Source organism: Quercus lobata, chromosome 10 (genome assembly GCF_001633185.2).
Source record: "Quercus lobata isolate SW786 chromosome 10, ValleyOak3.0 Primary Assembly, whole genome shotgun sequence".
In the NCBI taxonomy this organism is placed as follows: Eukaryota; Viridiplantae; Streptophyta; class Magnoliopsida; order Fagales; family Fagaceae; genus Quercus; species Quercus lobata.
In genome coordinates, this window is record NC_044913.1 from 23,949,814 (window position 1) to 23,976,359 (window position 26,546).

Consider the following 26,546-nt stretch of genomic DNA (forward strand, 5'->3'; position numbering starts at 1 on the left):
TATTATTTGTGAGGCTAAATCTAGACTTGCCTAATTTAGTGCTTATTTGGCAATTCCTAATATGTAGCTAGATACAATTTCAAGTTTTGTGCTCATTGTGATAGATTTGCTTGACATTGTTTAGGTTCTAGCTAATCTCCCCTTGGAGCTTGGAGAATTAGGATTTTGCGGTTGCTAGGTAAGTAGCTTTTTAATGGGTATTTTTGAAAAATAACCATATCTTATAAATATTGTTTTTGGGTCAAACACATTTTGGAAAATTAATGGTGGAACTATGTTTTTCTAAAAGGTGTTGTGTTATGACCCTACTATATATGATTATATATGAAAATGCATATTCTTATTGCATATGGGGGATTTGCATGATTTGTTAGCAAAGAAAAGACTAGCATCTTTGATTAAATTCTAGAAAATGCGTATTATGGATTTATTGCATTATTTACAAAAATATAAAGATGCTTTATCTTGGCCTATGTTATTTGGGAAGTTAATACAAAATCTCTTGGGCAAGAAATAAGTTGAAGGCATTGAGAACCTTGTGAATATCTTGGGCATTCAAATGTTTTATGAAACTACTTAGAAGTGAAATTATGTATTTTGAATTAAAGTTATGTGAGCTCTTTATGTTCTACCCATGTGCTGTGACATGTGATTACTCGGTGATTACCTAGCTAGATACTATAGTCTGTGTGACATTAGTATCTTAGCACCCATCTTTGTGATGGTTATTAGTTCCGGCTTTGTGTCGGCGATGAGTTCCGGCTTTGTGTCGGCAGTTTAGTTCCGGCTTTGTGTCGGCAGTTTAGTTCCGGCTTTGTGTCGGCGATTATCATGTGGCCTTTGGTTAGATTTTCTAGTTTGGAACGGTATGTTATTGCTCACAGTATAGTAAGTAGTTTCATATTGAGATATTTTGAGGAATATATAGTATGTAATCTCATGAGAACATTTTGAGAAGCTTTGTGCTGTGTCAATTTATTCATTATTGTCATATTATTTTTGGGAAATGGTTTTGTAGAAACTATTTGGAAACTCCCGAATTAAAAGCATGATTAGTAAATTGTTACCATCATGAAACTTGCATTTCCCCACCCCCTTTAATTATGCTACTTACTGGGCTTTGTCTCATTCCATTATTTTTATAATTTTTCAGAGTAGGCAACAATCTTTTGAGACAGCTTTTTGGTGGCTAATAGTAGTTAGACTAACTACTGATGGAGGTTGAATTTTTGTGTATTGGATATATTAGATGGTGTACATCTTAGTCTAGGCTTGACTCATTCTTTTGTATATTATAGTGGTTATGACTGTATTTTCCACTATTGGGACAAGCTGTTGTTATGAAATGGTTGTTTTCAGACCTCTATTCTTTTGTGGCCTTTGATCCTTGTAATTAATGCTTAGAGCTCTGACTTACTCTGAAAGTATATTCTATGGGATGATTAGGATAATTCTTGTTGTTGGCACTTGATAATAATTATGTGGATTGAATTGTCAAGAAGGAAAAAAAAAAATTTACAGGTAATTGAGACGTCTCTCTCATGTTTTGGACCCTTTGGGGTTTGGGGCGTGACAGGAGGGGTCTATAAAATCATTGCTTAAGTTTTGGCTCTTCGACTGAGGGTGGTACTTGGTGATATTATTTCAGCATCTCGGGATGCTTTTGTTTTGGGCAGGCAGATCTTGGATTTGGTACAGATTGCTAACGAATGCCTAGACAGTAGACTGAAGTCTAGATTGCCAGGGTGTTATGTAAACTGGATGTAGAGAAGGCATATGATCATATATATTGGGGCTTTCTTATTCATTTGTTAGAACATTATGGTTTTTCAGAAAAAAAGAGGCGGTGGATTTTTTTTTTTTTTTTTTTTTTTGTCTACAGTTCGTTTCTCTATCTGAATTAATGGGGCTCCTTGTAGTTTCTTTGAGAGTTTTAGGGGCCTGAGGTAAGGAGATCCTTTGTCACCATTGTCATTTGTTTTAGTCATGGATATACTAAGTAGAAGGCTGGATAGAGCTGTTAATGAGGGCTGTTTAACAGGCTTCACGGTGGGAAGAAATTTGATGGTGTCTCATCTCCTATTTGTGGATGATTCCCTGATTTTATATGATGCTGACCTTGATCAGCTGTTGTTAATTCGTATGGTGGTTCAAGACATTGTTAGGTTTGAAAGTAAATTTAGGTAAGTCTGAATTGGTGCCTGTGGGAGTGATTCCAAACATAGAGATATTGGTTGATGCTCTAGGCTGCAAGCAGGGGACACTTCCATTTAAATATTTGACCATTCCTTTGGGTGCTAAATTTAAGGAGAAGACGATATGGAATCCAATTTTGGATAAAATGGAAAGGAGATTGGCTGGATGGAAAAGGTTATATTTATCCAAGGGAGGTAGAGTCACTTTAATTAAAAGGACTTTATCTAACTTGCCTACATATTTTCTCTCCTTATTTCCTATTCCTGTTGATGTGGCAAATCGAATGAAATAGCTTCAGAGAAATTTTTTATGGGGTGGCTTGGGAGATGAGCCCAAATTTCATTTGGTAAAATGGTCTACGGTTAGTGCCACTTTTCTGTCTGGGGTTTTGGCTATAAGGAACTTGAGATGTTTCAATGAAGTTTAGCTAGGGAAATGGCTGTGACAATTTGGTATTGAGAGAGAAGCGCTTTGGCACCGTGTAATAGCGACAATACATGGTTGTGAATGGGGAGGCTGGTGTACTAATTCAGTCACTGGCACTTATGGGGTGATTTTGTGGAAATATATTAGACACGGTCGGCCTACTCTATTGCATTATGTTCAATATGACACAGGAGATGGGACTTGTGTGAGGTTTTGGCAGGACCGATGGTGTGGGGAGAGCCCTTTGGCTGTATGCTATCCTGAGTTATTCCAGATTTGCAGTGAGAAGGAGGTGTGTGTGGCAGTTCTTATGAGATTCAACGATGGGGTTCTTCATTGGGAAGTGCATTTTATGAGGGCAGTGCAGGATTGGGAGTTGGAGTCCTTGAAACTTCACGGATGCTATCTATGGGGAATTGGTGGTGGGGAATGGGGAGGATAGGATGTATTGAATGCCAGACAAGAAATAGGGATTTCAGGTTCATGGTTACTATTGTCTTTTGATTGGTCCTGGTGATCAGCCATTCCCTTGGAAAAGCATTTGGAAACCAAAAGTCCCTCCTAGAGTTGCTTTCTTTATATGAACAGCAGCTTTGGGAAAAAAATTGATGATTGATAATTTAAGGAAAAAGGTTTGGATTTTAGATTGGTATTATACGTGCCAATGTGATGGGGAATCAGTCGATCAATTTTTACTTCTAGATTGGTATTATACGTGCCAATGTGATGGGGAATCAGTCGATCAATTTTTACTTCATTGCTCTATTGCCACTGATTTTTGGTTCATGGTAGTGGGTTTTGGAGTGTGTTGGGTTATGCCGAGGTCTATTATTGAGTTGTTAGCGTGTTGGCAGGGTCGATTTGGTTGCCGTAGAAATGGTGACATATGGATGGTTGTGCCTCATTATTTGATGTGGTGTCTTTAGAGGGAAAGAAATAATGGAAGCTTTGAAGATACAATAAGAACTATCCTTAATCTTAAGTTATTCCTTTTTCCCTATTGGATTGGTTGTCAGCTAGATGGAGTCACTCTTTATTTTCTGTTGCTGACTTAATAGATTTATGTAATTTATGTGATTAATTGTATAATCCCTGTATACTTGGGTGACCCCTTTTTGGTATCAATAATACTTTATTACTTACCCCCCCCCCCAAAAAAAAAAGAAGATATTAGGCTGAACAGGAATTTCCACTACATTGGTTAATCAGTAACAGACTACATTCTCAGGCTTCAAACTTATTATATACTTCGATTATTTTTATATATTCGATCTGCATCATCAAAATTTCTTAATATTATGATTGGATGGCTACTATAAGTGGTCATTCATTCTCTAATTTGCTTGAGTTTCTGGGTGGTTGCAATTTTCGTTGATTTGCAGTGCTATTTGCACAATATTTCATCTCCATTTAATTTTTAAAATATTACATGGGGAAAAAAGTAAATTTGCACATCCAACTAAATTGCGCACTGTGTGGATAAGATTTGCAAATAGCATCGCTATTGTTAGTATGTCAAAGTCCTACTTGTGAACAGGCAAAAAAGGTGGGAAGTATGATGAATAAATTACTCTAAAAATACGGTCTGCGACACTTACCGTAACTCCTCCCAGATTGACAGAGATATAAGGTGGCGTTGGATATAATCTGAAACATTATTAGCATCTTTCTTATACATTTCCGCAGAGACTTCAAGGGCATCTCTAATGGTCATCACATCATTTCGAGATGTTGCACGACTGATTGCCGTTTTGAGCTGAATTAACATATTAATTAAATTTAGGAAAAAATTTTACCATCACAAACATTTAGATTCCATGTAAAGTGTATTAAGGAAACTAGAAGTAAAGGAAAACAAGCGAGAGAGAAAACTGGTGCAAAAGCATAATCTATATTTGGGGATGCATCTGGATAATTTACCTTTTCATAAGTTTTTTTATTAGTGTAATTTACCTTTTTAAAATTAAACAAATTATCAAAAATTAAATGAAAGAAAAAAAAACAGAGGAATTTGATTGCTTGTACTCTTAAACCTAGATATAATCATAATTGAGAGGATATAATAAAACTAATTGAAAAAATTAAATGATGAAACATCATCATTAAAGCATAAAGTAAAATCAATGCAATATGGAGCTTTCTAACTCTTAAAATTTATAACCAATGATGCTTGCTTGGGTACATACCAATTCTTTCACTGCAATAAACTGTTCCTCAGTCAGCTGACAATTCCACCCCTGAGAGCATAAATCCAGTGCATAGGTTAGCTTATGCCGCAAAATAGTAATAGTAGTGGCAGTGGTAATTGAAATAGCAATAGTAATAACAATGCATTTTAAAGCTACATACTGAATGTATATGCTCCCTAATACATTCAACAAACCCGCTACCGCCAATTCCCTCTGCATCAGATTCAATCAAAGCTACAAAAAGCCAACAAATAGACATTGTCATGGGATGAAAGCAGATTGAATTAGTGAGTGATAGAAGTAAATTTTTTCCTAAAAATGTCAATGAGAGAGTAGAACTCTACTAGATGCATACCAAGAATTGTGCCATATTCAAAAGACGCAAGAGGATCTTCAGTTGCTCCCAATTTCAGAAGACGAAGCCACAAACCCTATTTAAAGAAAACCACAATACTTACAACAAGAAGTGTGAAGGACAATGAAAACAACAATAGCTAAAATTCCACCAAAATATATCATTTAACTTAAATAGAAAGGAATTAATATGCATTTTATGCCCATGTAGACGAACTAGACTAGCAGTATAAATACTTCACATTAGCAATGTAGTTTGTCACATTTCTTTCAGACCCATGTATTCAATCGGTTTCACTTAGATCACTTGTAACACATGGGCGCACACACATTCATACAGAAAAGCAAAGTAAAAATGGGAAAAAAAAATTCAAAGGTTCTGCTTGTTTACCAGAAAAATTATTTGAAAGGGGGAGAGGGGAGGGAATCATGAAGCTGGATATCATCTCAAAAAAATCAGAGGAAGTTCATTTCCTTAAAACCTATCCATCTATTATATGGTTGTAGGGAGTAGGGACAGCAATTTGTAATCAAATACATAAATTACAAGAATCCATCAAATCATAGACCGAAAAAATAGAATGACTTCCTATGACAGACATCCAATTTGATAGAGTTTTAAAGAACAAAAGTTTTAAATCAGCTATAGTCCTTTCAGAATTTTCAAAACACTGGTTGTTTCTTTCCCGCCAAATGCAACACATCAAACAATGAGGGACAGCCATCCAAATAACAGCATTACGATGATGACCAAAATTTCCTTGCCAACATGCAAGGAGGTCAACCACAATCTTTGGCATCGCCCAGTAAATAGCAAACAAGGTGAACACCATAGACCACAACTCATAAACAATAGGACAATGTAGTAAAAGATGGTCTACCGATTCTCCATTACCTTTGCACATATAACACCAATCTAGAATTAACACCTTCTTACGTAAATTATCAATAGTCAAGATAGTTCCTAAAGCTGCAGTCCAAACAAAAAACGCGACTCTAGAAGGAACCTTCTGCTTTCAAATACTTTTCTAAGGGAAGGACTGAGTACATACACCCAACAAAGCCTGATAATAACTGCTTACCTCAAAGCCCTTGCTCTTAGCAGGCGTCCAACACATCTTATTCTCACCAATAACACTCAAAGAGACTCCATATATAACATCCCAAAATACAGACAACGAATCCTAATTCCCTCATGAATTTCTCGCAAGAATTCCAAGTCCCAAAAAAGAACCCCCTTAGAAAACTGCATGAGATCAGCCACATAAGCCTCCTTATCTTTTGAATAAATCTGGAAAACACATACTCAAAGGATTATCCCCACACCAGACATCATGCCAAAATTTCACTCTAGTCCCATCTCTAATCTGAAACTGAATGTAGGAGAAAAAGTAGACCAACCACTAGTAATAGTTTTCCATAAACTCACCCCATAGGAGCTTGGAATAGAATTAGAGCACCAATCTCCCTCCTTAACTCTATATTTAACCCTTATAACCCTTCTTCATAACGCTTCTCTCTCATACTCAAATCTCCACAACCATTTTCCCAATAGCGCTTCATTAAAGTATCTCAAATTTCGAATTAATAGACCCCCCCAGACTGGAGGAGAGCATACCTTGGACCAATTCACCAAGTGACGTTTAGAATCATCTCCCAGACCACCCCAAAGAAAATTTCGTTGAAGTTGTTCTATATAGTTTGCTATATCTACCAGAATTGGGAAAAGGGAGAGGAGATAAGTAGGTAAATTGGATAAAGTACTTTTTTATGAGAGTAAGTCTCCCCCCTTTGGATAGATACAATCTTTTCCATCCCGCTAACCTCCTTTCCACCTTCTCAATGATGGGATTCCAAACCGCTCTATCTTTCCATTTTGCACCCAATGGAAGGCCTAAATATTTCATAGGAAGTGAGCCCCACTTATAACCCAACGCATCTACTAGCATCTCAACATTTGGAACCACTCCCATAGGAACTAGTTCAAACTTATCCAAATTAATTTTCAACCCCGATACAATCTCAAACCATGACAAAATCAGGCGCAAAAACAAAATCTGGTTGATATCAGCATTGCACATAACCAATGTATCATCTACAAAGAGAAGATGAGTTACCTATAAGTGATTACCTATGGAGGGTTCCCACACTAAATCCAAAAAATCAACTTTCCATCACTGCTTTATCCATCATTTTGCTAACTGCCTCCATAACAACAATAAATAACAATGAAGACAAAGGGTCACCTTGTTGTAAGCCTCTATAATTCTCAAAAAAGCCACATGGAGCTCCATTAATCAAAACTGAGAATTTACCCGTGGAAATACAGTAATAAATCCATTTTCTCCATTTTTTGGGAAACCGAACAGCTCAAGTATATACATTAGGAAACCCCAATTCACATGATCATAAGCCTTCTCTACATCCAACTTGCACAACACCCCTAGAACTCCTAATCTCAACCTACTATCCAAACACTCATTTGCAATGGGACATGAGTCTAGAATTTGCCTATTCTTAACGAAGGCATTTTGAGAATCCGAAATAACATCCTCAATCACCTATTTCAACCTATTAGCCAATACTTTAGCGATAATTTTGTAAACCCCCCCCCCCCAATCAAACTAATAGGTCAAAAATCTTTCACCTCTATTGCATCTAACTTTTTGGGAATCAAGGAGATAAAAGGTTGCATTTAAACATTTCTTGAACTGACCTCTCTCAAAAAAAACCTGAAAAATCTTCATAAGTTCTGCTTTGATAACATCCCAGTAAGTTTGGAAAAATGCCATAGGGAAACCATATGGGCTAGGAGCTTTATCCCCCTCAAAATCTTTAACTACCCCAAAAACTTCTGCTTCATCAAAAGGCCTCACCAACCAGCTAGTCTTGTCATCAGAGATTTTAGGAAAATTCAACACATCTGGATGTGGGCGATAGACTCTATGTTCCGTAAATAAATTTTTATAAAACTGAATAATACAATCCTCTATACTTTTTTGATCAGAAGTTAGGACCCCATCAACCTTGAGATTAGTAATTGCATTGTCCTTCTATGTGAGTTAGCTATCTGATGAAAGAACTTTGTGTTGTTGTCCCCCTCCTTCAAGTAGAGCATTCTTGATTTTTGCTTCCAACTAATCTCTTCTAAAAGGCTGATTTTTTTTAGATTCTGTTTGAAGCCTTGCCTTCTCTAACTTCTCCTCTTCTGATAAAACTATTGCTTCCTCTTTTGCATCCAAAGCGTTCAAATCACTCCAAAGTTGTATTTTTTTTACAGCCACATTTCCGAACTCCAATTCATTCCACTTCTTCAAGTCTGCCTTCAAGGCTTTTAATTTCATAGCCATTCTGTAGCTAGGTGTGCCTTGGAATTGATAAGAATCCCACCAATCTTCCACCTTCCACCTGAAGCCACATATTCTCAAAACGAAAAGGTCTTCGTCCCTTCTAAATTGCACCACCCTCTGTGTTTTTAAATTTTTATAAACATAATAAAATACGTATTAAAACTATATACATGCATAATAGTAAAACCTTAATCCCCATATCTTTTGAATTGCCGCCGCCCCTGGTCTCTCTCTCTCTCTCTCTCTCAATTGAACATATTACATATATTCCAATGGACGGACCATCAAGGCGGTGGTGCACTGTTGGGATTTGATTGTGGCTAACTGGTGAGTTCTTGTGAGGATTCATGGCAGCATGTTGGCAATTGGCTATGATTGGTAGCGTGGGTGTGTATTTAGTGGTGTTTTGAAGTTGTTGCTTACTTGCTTTAAATGAAATTATAGTGGGTTTCAACAGCAGTTTTGGGTTATTTGTCCATATGGCTGGTGTACAAAAGAGGTGTTTGAACCCAATGGTGTTAAGTCTTTAGAGAACCATAAAACAAAGTTGGCCAACTTTCTCTAAATTCATCCAATTTGATGTAGGGATTGGTAATAGAGTCAAATTTTGGCATGATCTGCAGTGTGGTGATTGTACCCTTCAAGAAACCTTCCCGAAACTCTATCGGTTAGTTTGAGGGAGGCACTAATTTCCGGCCAACTCTACTCTACTACCCCTCCCCCTCAATCCAAACTAACCCTATAGCATTAGTCATAATAAGGAGTCTTCTATAGCAGAAGTCATGCATTTTCCTAACCAGATGCAGCATTGGGATTTTTTTTTTTTTTTTTTGATAAGTAATAAGGTATATAGATAAAAAAGGAACACCCTAGTGCACAGGGAGTGAACAAGTGTAAAGAAATCAAATACAAAAATTGCAAGAGTCTAGGAAATCAATAAAAGAAGGGAATGATTTATTTTGCAAAGCAAACAACCAATCCCTTAAGGTTCTAAAAAAGAGAAGCTTGAGGTCCGGAATAGATCTCTCAATATCTTCAAAACATCTACTATTCCTCTCCCCCCAAAGACACCAAAATAAGCAATGAGGAATGATGGACCAAATATAACCATTCCAATGACAACCAAAGCTGCCTTGCCAACACCGTAATAGCCCCAAAACAGTGTGCGGCATAACCCAAGTTACTCCAAAAAGACCCAAAACCATAGACCATAGATCCATAGCAAAAGGACAATGAAGGGTTTTAAGGTGCGTGAGTACTATTTCTCCCTTTCCTTGACTCTTGGCATTCTTTTTCAATGGAATCCTATGTGGTGTTCAAAGATTCCTCCTAGGGTAGCTATCTTTTCTTGGACTACAACCTTAGGAAAGATTTTGACCATTGCAACTTATGGAATAAAGGTGTTAATGTTGTGGATTGGTGCTGTATGTGCAAAAGAAGTGGGGAGTTAGTGGATCATTTTCTTCTTCATTATCCCATAGCTTTTGAGTTATGGACAATGGTGTGGAATTTGGTTGGTCTTCTATGGGTTATGCCAAAGAGTGTCACCGATTTATTCTCAACTTGGCAAGGTCCTTTGGGCAAACATTGAAATATAGTTTTCTGGAGTGTTGTGCCACATTGTCTTGTGGTGTCTTTGGTGGGAATGGAATGTGAGATGCTTTGAGGGAAATGAATTTTCTATACTCAAGATTAAATCTCTTCTTCACCCTTTGCTGGATTGGAATACTGCTTTTAACTCTCTTCCCTGTTCTAATTTATTTGATATGTTAGAGCATTGTAATTTGAGAGATTGATGTACTGCTACTCAAGTACACCTTGTACCTGGGTATTCTCTTTTTTTATTAACAAACTTTCGTTAGTCATAAAATAAAAAAAAGACGGCAGGTTTCATGATGTATGTTGTGGAGTGGAGATTTCGATCTGTAAATTTGAGGATGTGGGCTTGTGAAGTTTAGGTCTGGGTTTGGAAACATGAGACATTGATGCCTGCTAGGGTTTGCAATGGGTCAAGGCCAATGGTCTTTGGGGTTTGACATGTGGATGGTGATTCAAATGACCCACCCACATCATCAAGGTGGCAAGCCCCCCAGACATATGTGCGGCAGCGGAGTCTTCAAAAAAAAAAAAATTTATGAGCATGAGGCACTGGGGAGTGGTGCCAGTGCAAGGGAGATAAAGGATGGGACCTGGGACTGCATGAGTGGTGGTGATCAAAACAAAATGATAGTGGGAGGGATAGCATGATCCAACTTAAATTCATCTTGCTTCAAGAGTTAAGCATCATTAGCTAGTCAATGCTTCCCCCATTATTAGATATCTAAACATGCATGATATTAAATCCTCATTATAAATTTAACAAGTAGAACAAATAGCAGCTCAAAGCTAAATGTAAAATCTCATTTACACTGGTGAAAATGAGCAATACCATTATGACCGAGACAGGTAAACTTTCAAAGCCCAGCATGTGAACTTTTTAAACAGTGTCAAGTTCAGAAATAAGATAACTGGGCAAGTTCAAAATTAAACGCTTATGGGATAAAAATATGTTTAATTCGGAGATCAACCAACAATTGCTGCATGTTTATCAATCAATACACGCAGTGAATTCAAAGAACCAGTGACAGATGAAATTAACTCAAGTCTGGGTATGCCATCCATGGAAAATCTCCAATATAAATGCTACTGAAAATGTGGATTTGTCAAACTATATAGGGAAACATGACAAAGTAGACAAAATAAAATGATATAAAGATCTCACCTGCAGCTTAACTTTTATGTCCAAAACCATGCGTTCCCTTTCTGCCTGAATGAATAAATAAATAAATAAAGTGTCAGTTTAGTTCAAGACAATTCAAAAGTTCAAACAGAAAAAACACTCAAGGCATCTTGGTGATGGTGTAAAGAACTTACAGCCCTCTCCATTGGACTGAGACTTCCTGCTTTGGAATCCTTGCCCACTAGCATAGAAGGTGAACTGATAAAAAGAAAGACAAAATGAGGGGTGCACTAACACTCTAACAGGCATGACAATAAGTATACAACACTGGAATGAACAGAACATTTTAAAGTTGTCACAAATAAATATATACCTAGGGGTATGCTTTCCAGAGAAATCAAAAGCTCCACTTGCTGCTGCAAGAATCTGCCTCCTCTTTTCCTCCTGCTCCTCTGTTCTAATGTTTGAAGGAAACCTGTCATAAGTATATTTGGCACCTGATCCTGAAGAACCAAACAAAATGAAAAATGAATATTACTATCTCCAATTTGAAATATCTTTGTCTTTTTATAATTGATGTATATAACTGGCAATCTCGAAAAAGAGTAACATCAAATACACCTGATATTCCTACATCAGGATCTGATATTGTTATAATCTCGGGCTCTACCAAAGATGAGGGAAGTATTGAAGTAGGATTCTGACCCCTTCCAATTGCATCTTGTAACTTGTCAAGGAGATTGTTATTGTTATTTTCACCAGAACCCAGACCTCTATCCAGATAATCCAAGAAACCATGTGAGTCTAGAAACTGTGCTATCTGTGAAAACCAACAAAGAGACAAGTACAGTCAAGGGCACTAAATTTTAAAGTGGAATGAGGAATAATTTAAAATCAAAAGAGAAAATTCACGTCATTTATACAAAGTCCAAAAATAATGATGATGATGATAACAGTAGTAATTTTTAACATCATTCATAATTAACCAAAAAAGAAAAAAAAAAAAGCAATGAATTGGAAAATGGAATATAAAGATGAGTGGAATGACATAACATCACCATGGGCTCAGGTGGTTGGTTGGTTGACCGAGAGCGCTTCTTTAGAAATGCTTGAGTGTTGAAGCCATTATTTGCTGAACTTTCCTGAAAGAGATAATTTCCCCCCCCCCCCCAAAGAAAAAAAAGGAAATGACTATGAATGATTAAAAACTAAATCCATATTAAAAGATATAAGATAAAAGTTCATACGATAAAATTGCGGTAGCCACTTAAAAGTGAAGCAAAGAACTTTAGGAATATTAGCCTGCACATAAACATTCACAGAATATAAAATCAGATTTTTCATGTAGTAATGCAGTTTTTTACATGATCAAGCAATTCACATTGACATATTAAAGCATCACTGGTCATACAAGATAAGCATACTTAGTAACATTAAAATGATAAGTAAGCATAATAGATCTTAAAAAAGACAAACTACTTAGAGAGTTTTATAATGTAAAATTCAACCACAAAAGGCTTTGCTTTAGAACTCACACTATGGATCGGTTTTTAGATTCAGAATATCTAGTGCACACATGTAAGTTGCCTAGAAGATCCACTCATACTCAAATAGGAATATCAAAAAAGAAAAATCAAATAATTCTTTTAATAAGTAGACAAGTACATAAGGAAAAACGTTGACTCACAAGTGAGAACAGACAAGTGTTTGAGATTGGGGACTGAGTCAAGAATCAATAAAGCATACACTTAATATAATATCCAAGAAATTAACGCTAACTGCGGAGTACCTGTATCATCTGCTAACGATCACTTAGCCTATAAAGCAATGGATCCAATATATAAAAACATGCAACAATCCAATTTTCATAAAGATCATATCTTAAAAATGCAAATGGTGAGGTTTAGCCTTATGCAACATAACTGCATGTGTACATAAGATTGATAGTTTAATATTAGAAAATACACATTCTCTACTTGCTCACACAGTAGAATTGTCAAGAAATTTACCACTTCGACCACAAAATAGTGTTGGAAGAATTAAGAGATAAACCAGGAATAGAAATGAGTAACTTGACAGTCTCCTAAACTAGAGTTAGGCTTCAAGAACAACCATCAAGCTAGAATTTCAGTGGCAGGCATAGATCCGAAACAGGAATATGGTGACTTTATTAAGGTAATTGTTACACAATCTCCCTTTTCTCTGCTGAATAAATAAGCATGAAAAGCTTTAAATCATGACCTTAATACTAAAAGGCCATTTATAATAGAGCAGAATTGTTCCGTTGAAAACTAGGACGGAAAGCACCCTTTAGAATTGAAGTGTACCACATATCATAATTTTCTAAAGACAGGAATGCAAAAGCCATCCAAAACAGTATATTTATTTAAATGCAGTAAACTGAATTGGCTCTAGGAAAGCAAGAGTACTTCATAAATATTTCACGTGACGTCCAAGTATCACCTAAGTTGAAGGTCATGATCCTCTCCCCAAGGCTTGTTGCCCCATATGGTTAATTGCTCAGATAAATTGCAAAAATCAGCCTTCATCTGATCTATACCCACAACATTGGGATACAACAACCTCATGATTTCACCACGCAAAGAGCTTAATTCTGGCTCTGGAATAGGGGGAATATCCTCTGTTGTAGTAATACGATTATACTCAAGGTCTACCACAACCACCTATAAAGGGAAAAATATAACTATATGTCAAGTGCAACCAACAAAAGACCACGAGCAGCAATAGATAATATCTTCATTCATAGTAATGAAGAAACAAATATTCTAATAAGAAAAATATTAAGCAAGAACTCACATATTATGTTGTCTAGCAATGCCTCACTAACAATTGGGAAAGCTATCCTAGGCAATACTAGAAACCACCAGTCCCAAAAATTTAATCTATCAAACACAAGTCAGTAATATAGTGTCCGTTTGAGAACAATTTATCTAACTTTTTGTTGAAAACTTTTTGCTGAAAGTATGCTAAAATATACTTGTACTTTGAATTGGCACCAATCCATTAGAAAATTTTCAATAGAAAATTTTATTAATCAAGCAAACTTGTTTCCATTGGAGTACAATGGTGCACTTATATAGACTACTAGAGAAAACTCTAATCCTAATTGACTTGGGTCAAAGACCAATTTTTGAATTACAAAAAACTAGCACTTGACTTTATGAAATTAAATAATAATAATAAACTATTAACCTAATTAGATAATAAAGACCTAGAATAACATTCATTTTGATAATTAAATAGTTAGGGGAGGACAGATTTGAGCCCTAGACATCTCATTTAGAAACACCAAGACGTGCCAGTTGAGTTACAATGCTCTTGGCAAGACCTAGAATAACATTCAATGGACCAATAGTAAAAACACAATTGACTTCTAAGATTAGACAAAACTAGATTAAAATAAAATTGTCTTCATGCTTCCGTCATCAATTTCTTAAACAACTACTTAGAGGAAATTTTGAAATGTTATACCAAAATGGGTAGTATAGATCACTTATGAGAGCTAGTTGTGGTAATTCATACGTTGAAATGTGTGCTTCCTTCAAAAGTGGGAATCCCTATAATGGACCAACAAAATGGTATAGGAGGAGTATATAAAACACATAAAAAGACAGTAACAACTGTCCCCCTCGTGCAAGACCAAAACTGCATATAAACCCAAAAAGGAAACAGAAATAGAAAACACCAAAGCAGAAACTGAAATAGGTAAAGCTTCTTAAAACAAGAGCACAATAAGTTTTAGACCAACTCCCCCCCCCCCCCAAGCCTCTCTCCATTTAAAATTTTTTTCCCTTCTCTATTTTATTTTGTAATGTTATTATCTTATGTATATGTGTGTGTGTGTGTGTTTTCTTTTTTTATTTATCATTTTGCACACACATTTGCATGCACAACAGCTAGTTTGAAAATAAAAAACATGGATTAACAAAACTATAGTCTGAAAGCATATGTCAGGGCATATCATTGCCAAAAAAGAGGCTGAAGGATATAGAAAGACACTTGTCATTGACCCTCATCTATCTAGAGAATGGATTGACAAAATAATAACACTCTCCACCAACTAAACTAGAGAACCAAGGGCAGAGATTGAAGTAATGAAATACAAAACGCTTCAAATTTTGGAAGTTGGAATTTGGAACTAGACCAACATCTATATGTTTGAACCCCACTCTCCCTCCCCATTATCTACCAATCAAAAAAAAAAAAAAAAAAAAATTCTTAGTGTGTTAGAATCGGTAATTTACCATTTCCTAATTACTTAATCTTTTGGGACAAACGGTAATTTATCATAGTATTAGAGCAGGAGGGCTTGAGTTTGATCCCTGTTTCAATTTTACCTCCCATTTAAAATGTTACAAACCACACATGTTAGGCTCCATTTATTAAGGAGGAGTTTGGGCCCTCACATGAGAAGGAGTGTTAGAATTACGATTATGAAATTAAATTCACCATTTTCTATTAGTTTAAGCTTTTGAGATAATTAGTAAATTGTCAGTGTCTCAATCCGTCTGAAGCTTTTTCTGCTTATCCTAAGGTTGCAATACCTACACTATGGAAGTTCTTTTAAGATATTACAAAATAGACCGTTAAATCAATAACACTTAATATGAGAAGTTATTGTTTGCAGAATATTCATATAGATGAAACTTCAAAAGGGTACTTGCAGTTTACCCAATGGCACAACTTATTTGGAAAGTAGTGAAAGAACTTAAGTGAAATCTTTCTTTTTCTTTGACTTATCATGCACAATCCATAAGTCCAATAAGAGGTTAAAATAAATGTTGCCTACTGCAGCAAAATTAAGTGGGCTGTTTCTTGGGAGGGGGGTGGGGAGGGGAAGAAATACTGCCACCTTCAAGTAAAACACCAAGTGATAAAAACCAGGAAGTGGTAATGAATAAGAGATCAAAAGGGTAAAATAAAACTGAAGTTTATATATAACAACTTACGCCATCCATTGCCAAACCAGATGTATCAACACTTGAATGGAGGCCCATCATATATGGCGTAGGAGCATCAATATAGTCGACTCCACTGAAAAATAGTAATGGAATGTAGACATGCTTCAGCACAACAAACACACCAAGATTAGATGAGAATCTTTATAAAAATCACAAAAAAGGTATCAGTATGGTATGTGATTATCTTGTATTAACTGAATAACAGGTTAAAACTGCCATTTCCATCAATAATATAACCATAAATTTTTTTTTTTAAAATGATGCTGGCAGAATTGCAGAAATCCGCAAGGCATATGTAAGGGAAACATTGTTTCCTAATCCAACAAAAGAGAAGTTGACTTCAAAATATGAAACCTTACCTGCCACCGAAATGGATAAATTAAATGACATATGGCCTCAGATACAAGAGTTAAAAGTGAGTACCTGGCAAAGACAGGAGAACAACTTATTGACATAGGAATGATAACAACAATCTAATGTATTATTAATGAAATTGGTCAAGCTAAGTACAAAATATTATACAATTTGGACATAAAACTGTGCTTTATTAGGTGATGAGAAACAATTATAATCAAAATAGACATTAATTCTATACTGCACAAATAGCTGCTATGATTCAAACACAAGGATACACAAGCATAGCATACTTTTTAGGGGGCAAAAAAATAAGAAAAGAAAAAGAGTAGAATACCTGAAAACATGATTTTTTTTTTAAAATAAGTAACAAAACTTTATTAATTAATAAAAAAAAAAGAACCCAAGGTACCCCCAGTTGTGGAGGACAATAAAGGACAATAGTGGAGGATTTCTTTGCTGCATTAGGACAATTAAGGACAATAGTGGAGGATTTCTTTGCTACATTAGGATTATCTTTGCTGCATTATGGGTGGTGTTTGTAGTTTTTTCATTGAATCCAAACTTTTTCAACTGGTGGTAGAGGAAGGGGGACAGTATTTTTCTTTAAGGATTTTTGAGCGGTGTAGGTACTTCATGAAGTCGGTCTTCATGGGTAAGAAAGTGGCACAATAGCTGATAAAGAGTTTAGAGCAGATAGTTGTTGGGAGCAGTCCGAAGTGTTTTTATTCATTCAGGGAAGGTGATTTAGCCTACACCCTCCAACAGTGCTCCAATTCTTTTGGCTTGTTCCTACTATTAACTAAACTTAAAGTTGGCGGGTCTAGGAGGTCCATTATTATTCCAGTAGGCAGAGCAAAGAATGGTTGGAGGGTTTTTGGGTTAGAGTTAAGGAAGATGTTGGAACCTGAAAACTATGTGAATGGTGGGACTGGGTTGTTGAAGTTTGTGGCTCAGCCTCATAAGGTTAACTTAGGGGTTCAACCTTTTAAATCCTTTGTTGATACGGAGCGTGGGCATGAGGTGCAGGTTAGGGGCAGAAACCAGCCAGAGAAGCAAAACCCAGTCAATAAACAAAATTTGTTGAGAGAAGCACCGGTAATCTTACCAGTTCCAATGAAAGGTAGAGCTGTGGGTTCTCAGTGCAATGCAGAGGAGTTTTACATTGGAAAGACAAATCGGGAAGGATATAATAAGAGATCTCCGTTGCATTTCAAATCAGTTTGGTTTGAACATGGTTATGGAAATAAACGTGAATTGGGGAGCTCTGACTGGGCAGGAAAAAGCTTGACTGTTGAAGTGAATGGGGAAGGAAAAAGGAGGGTGGCATGGAAGAAAGGTGGACTGAGGAATTCCTTATGGGTAACAAGGGATCAGAAGGAGCACGTACCTAGTAGTTCACGGGTTCACCAATCTTCTTTGGTGGGCTTAGGTAATCAAATGGGCCTCCTGTGTTCTCTGGTCCAAAGCCCACCGGCCCAATGAGATTAGAAGTGGGTGAAAGCCCAACTCTGGGGGATCCAAGACTCTTAAGGCAGGAAGCCCAAGCATCGGTGATGTCTAAAGTTCATCACGAAGCTTCGGAGGCTCAGGACAACACGAATGCTTATGTCGTTCAAGTTGTGGAGTCTTCGGCGCCATCGATGAAGGCCGGTATAGTGCGTCACCAAGATGGATTGTCATCCGGCACAATGCGACACCAAGATGGATCGCCGGCATCCCAAAACGACATGGATCGTTGTTCGGTGAAGGTATCAACGATGGTTGGTGGCCCTTTTTCCGATGGGTTTCACGCTGGGCTTCAGTGGCGGTATGGGATAGGGCCAATACAGCTTTTTCCCACACCACAAGGTCAGATTTAGTGGCTTTTCCTCCAACCGAGCCTCTAGGTTACCTTGCAGAGACTTCGGCGGAGGCTGAGAGTCTTATTTCTGGTGAGTATGGTGCCGATGAGCCTTCATCCATACTGGGTAAGACAAAAATAGAGGGTGATAGGGCATTAATAGGTCTTGAGCTTTCCAATCATGTTCTGAGTCGACCGAGAATTGGGTTTGAGGAATGGGGTGCTCCGGGTGGAGATGAAGGTGGTCGAGTTGAGGGTGCTAGTGATATACGGGGGATTGACACCTCCATTCAGGCTAACCAATTGGTGTCGGCGTTGTCTGAGGTCAATACAACTTATGCAGTTGAGGCCCTAGGTGATGTGGAGAGTTCTTCCCCCTTGATGTCTATTAATCCCCTAGGGGTGGTGGTGACGGCTGAATTGAATTGTAATACAAAGGTGAGGAGGTTGGATAACAATTTGAAGGTGTCTAATTGGGTGAAATATAGACTCCCTGGCTTCAGTAAGATGATGGGGCTTTCCTTGGGTTGATATGAGAAGAAGTGTATTATGCTATTACAAAGACTTGAGACAGAGATTGAGGCAACCAAGCTGGTGCATAGAAAAGATGCTACCTTCCAAAAAGCAATCTCCAAAGATAAAGGGAAGAGGGAGTTGAGGAATTTGATTTCCTCGGTTAATTATGATGGGAGATAGTTTTCCTTTCTTTGGCTGCTTGACTGAGGGTGTAGTAGGGAGTTTACAGTTTCAATGAAGTTATGAATGGTGTCTTGGAATGTTTGATGTTTGAATGATTTGTGGAAAACGTTTGGTAGTTAGAAATTTATTACGGGCTTGGAATTGTGATGTAGTTTGCCTTCAAGAAACTAAGCTTGCGGGCATGGATAGACAGTTGATTTGCAGCTTGTGGAGTTGTCCCTATGTAGACTGGGTAGCCTAGGATGCGGATCAGACAGCTGGTGGGATTTTGATGATGTGGGATAGGAGGGTTTTAGAAAAGCTAGAGGTAATGGTGGGTCAATTTTCCGTATCGGTTCGGTGGTAGGGTTTGGGGGATGGTTATATTTGGGCTTGTTCTAGAGTTTATGGCCTGAATGATAATAACTTGAGAGGGCAGTTCTCGGATGAGTTGATTGGAATTCAGCAACTTTGGAAAGTTCCACGGTGTTACATAGGGGACTTCAACATTGTTCGGTTTCCTAGTGAAGGGTTGGGGGGATCACGTCTGACCCCAGCTATGGAGAATTTTTCTGAGTTCATTGAGGAGCTTAGCTTGATAGATTTGCCATTGGAAGGGGGGAGTTATACATGGTCGAGTGGCTCGGAGCAGCCTTCGATGTCTAGGATAGATAGAGTTCTGGTTTCTCTTGATTGGGAGGATCACCATCCAGATGTGACCCAATGGGTTTTACCTTGTCCTATTTCAGACCACTTCCCCATATTAGTGGAGGCAGGAGGGATATTAAGGGGGAAAAGTCATTTTAGGTTCAAGAACATGTGGCTAAAGTCGGAGGGGTTCAAAGATAAGGTTCATTCTTGGTGGAATCAATATTCTTTCTCAGGTACCCCTAGTTTCGTACTTGCCAAGAAGCTGAAGGCATTGAAGGAAGATATTATTTAGTGGAACCGGAGTGAGTTTGGTAATGTAGAGCGTTGGAAAAAAGAACTGATGAAGGCTTTGAAATTATTGGATTTTAAGGAAGGGGAGCTTGGCCTTTCTGATGTGGAGTTAGGTGAGAGAGCTGAGTTGAGATCACAAATACAATACCTTCTCTCTTTGGAAGAAGTCTCGTAGAGACAGAAATCAAGGATGCTTTGCATTAAGGAAGGTAACAACAATACCAAATTTTTCTACAAGATGGCCAACTCTTGGAGAAGGCATAATCATATTGGTATGTTGGAGGTGGATGGGGTTACCTATGAGGACGAATCTGAGATGGCCGACCAAGCTGTACAGTTTTATAAAAAATTGTACAAGGAGACAAAGGAGTGAAGGCCTTGTGTGGAAGGGTTGGAGCTTGATCAAATAGAGGGGTTGGAGAGGGATTGGCTTAAACGGAGGTTTGAGCATGAGGAGATTCTTCGAGTTGTTAAAGAGATGGAAGGAGATAAAGCTCCAGGTCCTGATGATTTCTCTTTGGCTTTCTATCACCATTGTTGGGAAGTTGTGGAAAGAGATGTCTTAGCTGTGTTTGAAAAGTTTTATCAACACAGCAAGTTTGAAAAATCTCTTAATGGAACTTTCATAGCCTTAATCCCTAAGAAGAATGGTGCTTCCAATATTCGAGATTTTAGACCTATTAGCTTGGTGGGGAGTGTTTACAAGATCTTGGCTAAAGTGTTGGCAAACCGCCTGAAAGAGGTTTTGGATCAACTGATATCGAAGTCTCAGAATAGTTTTGTGGGTGGTAGACAGATACTTGATTCAATTCTCATTGCTAATGAGTGTGTTGACAGTAGGGTGAAGAATAAGATTCTGGGGGTTATTTGTAAATTAGATATTGAGAAAGCCTATGACCATGTCAATTGGGAGGCCCTTCTTGATTTGCTGAAGAGAATGGGATTTGGGGTGAGGTGGTGTACATGGATCCGCACTTGTATATCTACAGCCCAATTCTCTGTCTTGTTTAATGGGTCTCTAGTTGATTTTTTTAGGAGCTTGAGGGGTTTGAGACAAGGGGACCCGCTATCCCCCCTGTTATTTCTAGCTATGAAGCACGGATGCGTTTCGAGACTCGGGTGCAGGTGCGGGTGCAGGTGTGGGTGCGGGTGCGGGACTCGGCAATTTTTGAAAAAGTAGGGTGCGGAACTCAGCGATTAAAAAATTATTAAAAATATTTTTATTTATATTTTCTATATATTTTTACTATTAAAATATTCTTAAAAACACATTAATATACCTTGATTCACAAAACAAAGAAAGAAGAAGGCAAGAAACACATCTAAGGTCAGAATTTCGGCTGCTCCGGCGAGTTTCAAGGCCGATTTCGGCCTGTTTCGGCCGTATTGGTCGCCGGTCGACACGACCCGATATGGCCGATATGGCCCGATTTTGGTCGAATCAGCCCAGTTTAGCGTGAATCGAAGTCGATTCGGCACGAATCGAGCAGTGTCGGTGCGAATCTAAGAAAAAACAAAAAAAAAAACTTAGACACGGCACCGACGCGCAGTCAACCGTGTCAGACGCTACATCCCGCATCGGACTCGGGTGCGGCACCCTCCCAGCTGTGTCCGCGCTTTCTAGATTTCTGGTTATGATGGAGGTTTTCAGTAAGATGATTAAAAGAGCTGAAGAGGCTGGTTTGTTTTGAGGCTTTAGGGTTGATGGTAGACGAAGTGGAGGGGTATGTGTCTCGCATCTTTTGTTTGCAGATGATACGATTTTGTTTTGCGATGCCGATGAGGAGCAAATTCTACATGTTAGGATGCTTCTTTGTTTCCAGGCAGTGACAAGTTTAAAGGTTAATGTGCTAAAGAGTGAGATGGTTCCCATTAGGGAGGTTCCTAATGTCCGTGTCCTGGCAGAGTTTATGGGATGCCAGATTGGGTCTTTGCCTATAACCTATCTTGGTATGCCATTGGGGGTGTCCCAAAAGTCCCCTACTATTTGGAATCCTATCTTGGAGAAAATTGAGCGCAAGTTGGCAGGTTGGAAGAAGATGTATTTGTCAAAAGGCGAAAGACTAACATTGCTTAAAAGCACATTATCTAGTCTCCCCATCTATTTCTTGTCTCTTTTTACCATCCCTAAGCATTTGGCCAATAAAATTGAGAGGCTGCAAAGGGATTTCTTGTGGGGGGATTACAAGCTACACTTGGTGGGATGGGATAAGGTGTGTGCACCTTTGGAAAATGGTGGGTTAGGAGTAAGGAAATTAACTACATTTAATAAAGCCTTACTAGGGAAGTGGTTATGGAGGTTTGGGATTGAGGAGACAAGGCTTTGGAGAAGGGTCATAGCTCTCAAGTTTGGGGAAGAATTTTGGGAGGGGGGGAGGGGGGGGGGGGGGGATGGACTTCCAAGCTAGGTAGAGGGGTTCATGGATGTGGCTTGTGGAGAAGTATTCGCATGGGATGGGAGGATTTTAGTAAAAATATTCGCTTTGAGGTAGGGGTGGGGGATAAAGTGAAGCTTTGGACAGATCTATAGTGTGGGGATTCTCCTCTTCAATTGATTTTTCCGATTGTGTATGGGATGGTCTCCGATAAAGGGGCATCAGTGGCCTCTTCTCTTGAACAGTTGGGGATAGAGAAGCGGAGAAGCTGGGATGTTCATTTTTCTCAGAGACCAAATGATTGGGAAATGGGTGGTGTGGATGATTTTCTCCGTACCTTGGGCTCAAATCTTCCTCCCACTGAGAACGGAGATCGCATGCGATGGAAGTTGACAAAGAATGGGGTCTTTGATATTCGATCGTTCTACAATAAGTTAAGAAGCCCCTTGCCCATTATTTTTCCTTGGAAAGGTGTTTGGAAGGTTAAGGCTCCTCGGCGTGTTTCCTTCTTTGTGTGGACTGCTGTATGGGATAGGATCTTTACAGGTGATAATTTGAGGGGTAGAAGGTTGGATTTTGTCGACTGGTATATCATGTGCCATAGCAATGGGGAGACGGTGGATCATTTGTTACTACATTGTGAAAAGGCTTATCGGTTGTGTACTTTGGTTTTTAGATCCTTTGGGTTCTCTTGGGTCTTGCCAAGATCAATTGCGGATACTCTTTTTGGTTGGTGGAATTGGCTTGGAAAGCATTCGTCTAGCATTTGGAATTTAGCTCCTTTATGCTTGATGTGGTGTCTTTGGAGGGAGCGAAATAGGAGGATATTTGAGGACATGGATAGCTCGGATGACCAGCTATTGGCCTCTTTCAGTGGCACTTTGTTTGATTGGTCTAGGGCGTGGGGACTCACCTCTAGTGATTCTCTCCCTATGTTCCTTAGCTCCCTCCTTTGTACTTAGTATCTTTTCTTTTCTTTTTCTTTTCACTCTTTCTTTTCCCTACGTATTTTTCTCTTTGCCTTATGTTTTTTTTGCATATGGTAGTGTTTTTGAATATAATCTTTATTACCTATCAAAAAAAAATAAAAAAAAAGAACCCAAGTATACAAGAAGTTTACTAAGGGCACACAATCAAGCTTTCAAGGTACAATGATCCATAATATCTAAGAGATAAGTAAAGGAAAATGACCCAAAACTAGCTACCAATCTAACAACGATTTAAAGAAAAACAACTTAAGATCGAGAGTTCACATCCCTTGAAGCTTCTAGCATTTCACTCCCACCAAATGTACCACATGAATGAAAATATTGATTGGTAAAACCATCATTCGCTTGCATATATTGATTAACTATGTTAAACAAACATGGACACAAGACAATATTCAACAAAATATGGCGTACACCAAAATTGTATTATAAATACTCTTTATCGTTTGTAATTGATAAGTTGTATTGCCGCTACATATTGCTATCTTCAAGCACAGACTGGCAATATAACCTAACAGGCAAATCCCTTGCTCTTCAAATGAATGCATTCATAATGGATAACTAAACGCATGTGGCAATTCACACTATTTTTACAAGATCTCAAGGAAAAGCTGATGATCTAAATGCATTTAGTCAATCTTATCAATACATGCCAAAATGGAAAACTGGATTGTACTTGTATGCATGTACCATTTCCTAAAATTGAAAAGAAAGATAAAAATTGCAAATACAGGCCTACGAGTTCTAACTCCAATGGCACTTCTTCACCCATTGCAAGAGGCAATATGGAGGGTAATTTCATCAAAACCAATCAAGTGCATGCGCAAATTACCAATAAAAAATATTTTAAATACAGGACCAACGTAATCAGCCCATAATGTTCTACATTTTTCCAAACCCCGCCCAAATTTAAAAAATATTAAATAATAAAATAAAAATAAAAATAAACTACTGCAGAAAATTAGTTTCATATTAATCACAGGTATCATCCATAAATCACTTGTGACCTGAACAAAACTGTATGACAGCAGAGGCAACAGCTTATTGCCATCAACAAAAGCAACATTGGATAAAAAATAAGAATAATTACAACTTAGCTTTTACTAGAAACAAGATCAAAAGTCTTAAGTAAAGAGTGGTACTTGTTTGATCGTAGCAAAATTCTCCTTTCAAGCAACACTGCTGTAAAAAGTTTAATTAAGTTGTCAACATCCAAGCACTGTACCAGTGGCTGAAATGATATCTGCATCCATGAAATAAAGGATGATTAACAAATAAAAAGGTTATTTTTCAACAACTGCTGAATCACACTATCAGCAAAAGGAAGCCCCAAATAGCTAAAGAACCAGAAAGAACTAGAGGATCATACATCAGCATGAGGGAGACCATCCTTGGGTGGAGCCTCCACAGAAAGCAGACAGTTATCTATCGCAAACAAAACTCGATCCCTTCCAGGGGTAGGCAAAGGTACATTGGACACCATATGTGCTATTACATCCCACAATGGCTTGCTGAAATTATTGCAAAGCTAAGAGCATTAAATACACTGGAAAAGAATACCATAGAGTTTCATTTTACAATTGCCAAATTTTCTAACTTAAATTCATAATATATACATGTGTGTGTGATTAAGTTCCCTTCTCCAATGGCTTTCTTTGTATGGACTGCTGTCTTGGGGAAAAGTTGACGATTAACAATTTACAGGAAAAAGAATAGAAAAAAAAGGTATGTACTACGGATTAGTGTTATATCTGCAAGTGTAATGGTGAATCAGTTGATTATGCCAAACCTTAAAAGGAATTGTCATTCATCCACAAACCTCAAGGGATAAGTGTCACGTGCCAAATTAACACTTGGGTGTTAGAATTGACTTTGGAATGCTTTTTATAGGTCTTTAATGGTTACCACCATGGTCCCCCATCATAAAGAGCTACACCACATATAACTTAAACCCAACCCTTCTATGTACATATATCATCTAGAGAGAAACAAAGTTGTAGATAAAACATCTAGATCCCACTTAAATGCCAACTGTAAAACACAGTCAAGATTTTAGCACTGAAGGACACATACCTACTTCCATTTGGGGAAAAGCAAAGTGTAAATAGTTCCTCAAGTGCACTTCTAAGGACACGGAAACTGGGCGAGCGTGAAACAAGACAAATACATTTGTCAGCAAAAGAATTTGCTTGTATATGGTAAGCTTCAGCAATATCTTCATTTACTGGATCTCGAAAAGCAATGCAACTAACATAAATTTTTGATCCATCTCCCTCTGCAGCAAGTTTAGACAAATAAAAATATAAATAACAATTTCATGATAAGTCTTAATAACATACAATAATAAAATAGAATTTACACAAAATATTCACAGTTTAATGAACAAATACAATAAATTTAACTCAAATGGATAAATATAAATAAAATTTAAAAAAAAAAAAAACTATACTAAACCATGTTAACGCCAAACAGTAGTCACCATTTAAAATCAGCTTTTAAACATTTCATGCTTCATCCCTGAAATAGGCTTAGAATTTGGAGACGAAGTACAAGACCCAAATTAGATGACATAAAACCACATTAACAAGGAAATAATATTTTTTACCTAAGGGCCCGTTTGGTTTGGGGGATGAAAAAGTGGGGAGAATAGAAAATGGTAGGGATGGAAAAGTGGGGGAACATAAAAGATTTTAGTTTTCCCTCGTGTGTTTGGTTGGGTTTGGAAAGTCTTTTGTTGGTTGAGAAGAAAAATGAGAAAATAGACAACGGTGTTTGTATAAATTTACTCACATGTCCCTATTACAAAATAAGAAAAGAAAAAGGAAACCAATGTGTAGGGAGGAGGGGCAGATGGGTAATTTCCCATCTTAAGCCCACTTTCTCCCCTGATTTTCTCCCCAATTTGGGGAGAAAACTCCCTCTTCACAAAATGTGGGCCCCAGGGAGAAAACAATTCTCTCCCCCATTTTCCATCCCTCCTGCTTTCACTCCAACCATATGGACCCTAAAGGAATAGGAAGTTCATTAGATTGGCCTTAGCTGGCAAGGTTAATAAGAAAACCATCACAAGACTAATGTGTATAGAGTTCTGTATAATGGAATTAAAGAAAGGATTGTTCAAGGAGATGGAAGATTAGTCATGAATATCT

The 26,546-nt window shown here is 37.7% G+C and overlaps 1 protein-coding gene across 2 annotated transcripts in view; it reads right to left on the reverse strand.

Annotated features, from left to right (window-relative positions):
• LOC115964029 (DENN domain and WD repeat-containing protein SCD1-like) overlaps nucleotides 1–26,546 on the reverse strand; it is a 57,813-nt gene that overhangs the window by 25,954 nt on the left and 5,313 nt on the right. For both annotated transcript variants that reach the window (XM_031083314.1, XM_031083313.1), the window contains 16 exons: nucleotides 25,471–25,672; nucleotides 24,767–24,908; nucleotides 24,540–24,640; nucleotides 16,576–16,639; nucleotides 16,205–16,318; nucleotides 13,698–13,918; nucleotides 12,482–12,536; nucleotides 12,293–12,376; nucleotides 11,856–12,054; nucleotides 11,608–11,737; nucleotides 11,429–11,492; nucleotides 11,277–11,321; nucleotides 5,167–5,242; nucleotides 4,972–5,045; nucleotides 4,809–4,859; nucleotides 4,221–4,378 (listed from right to left, as the gene is read on the reverse strand). In XM_031083314.1, the coding sequence (XP_030939174.1) occupies nucleotides 4,221–4,378; nucleotides 4,809–4,859; nucleotides 4,972–5,045; nucleotides 5,167–5,242; nucleotides 11,277–11,321; nucleotides 11,429–11,492; nucleotides 11,608–11,737; nucleotides 11,856–12,054; nucleotides 12,293–12,376; nucleotides 12,482–12,536; nucleotides 13,698–13,918; nucleotides 16,205–16,318; nucleotides 16,576–16,639; nucleotides 24,540–24,640; nucleotides 24,767–24,908; nucleotides 25,471–25,672 (1,780 nt within the window). The remainder of the gene's footprint in view (nucleotides 1–4,220; nucleotides 4,379–4,808; nucleotides 4,860–4,971; nucleotides 5,046–5,166; nucleotides 5,243–11,276; nucleotides 11,322–11,428; nucleotides 11,493–11,607; nucleotides 11,738–11,855; nucleotides 12,055–12,292; nucleotides 12,377–12,481; nucleotides 12,537–13,697; nucleotides 13,919–16,204; nucleotides 16,319–16,575; nucleotides 16,640–24,539; nucleotides 24,641–24,766; nucleotides 24,909–25,470; nucleotides 25,673–26,546) is intronic.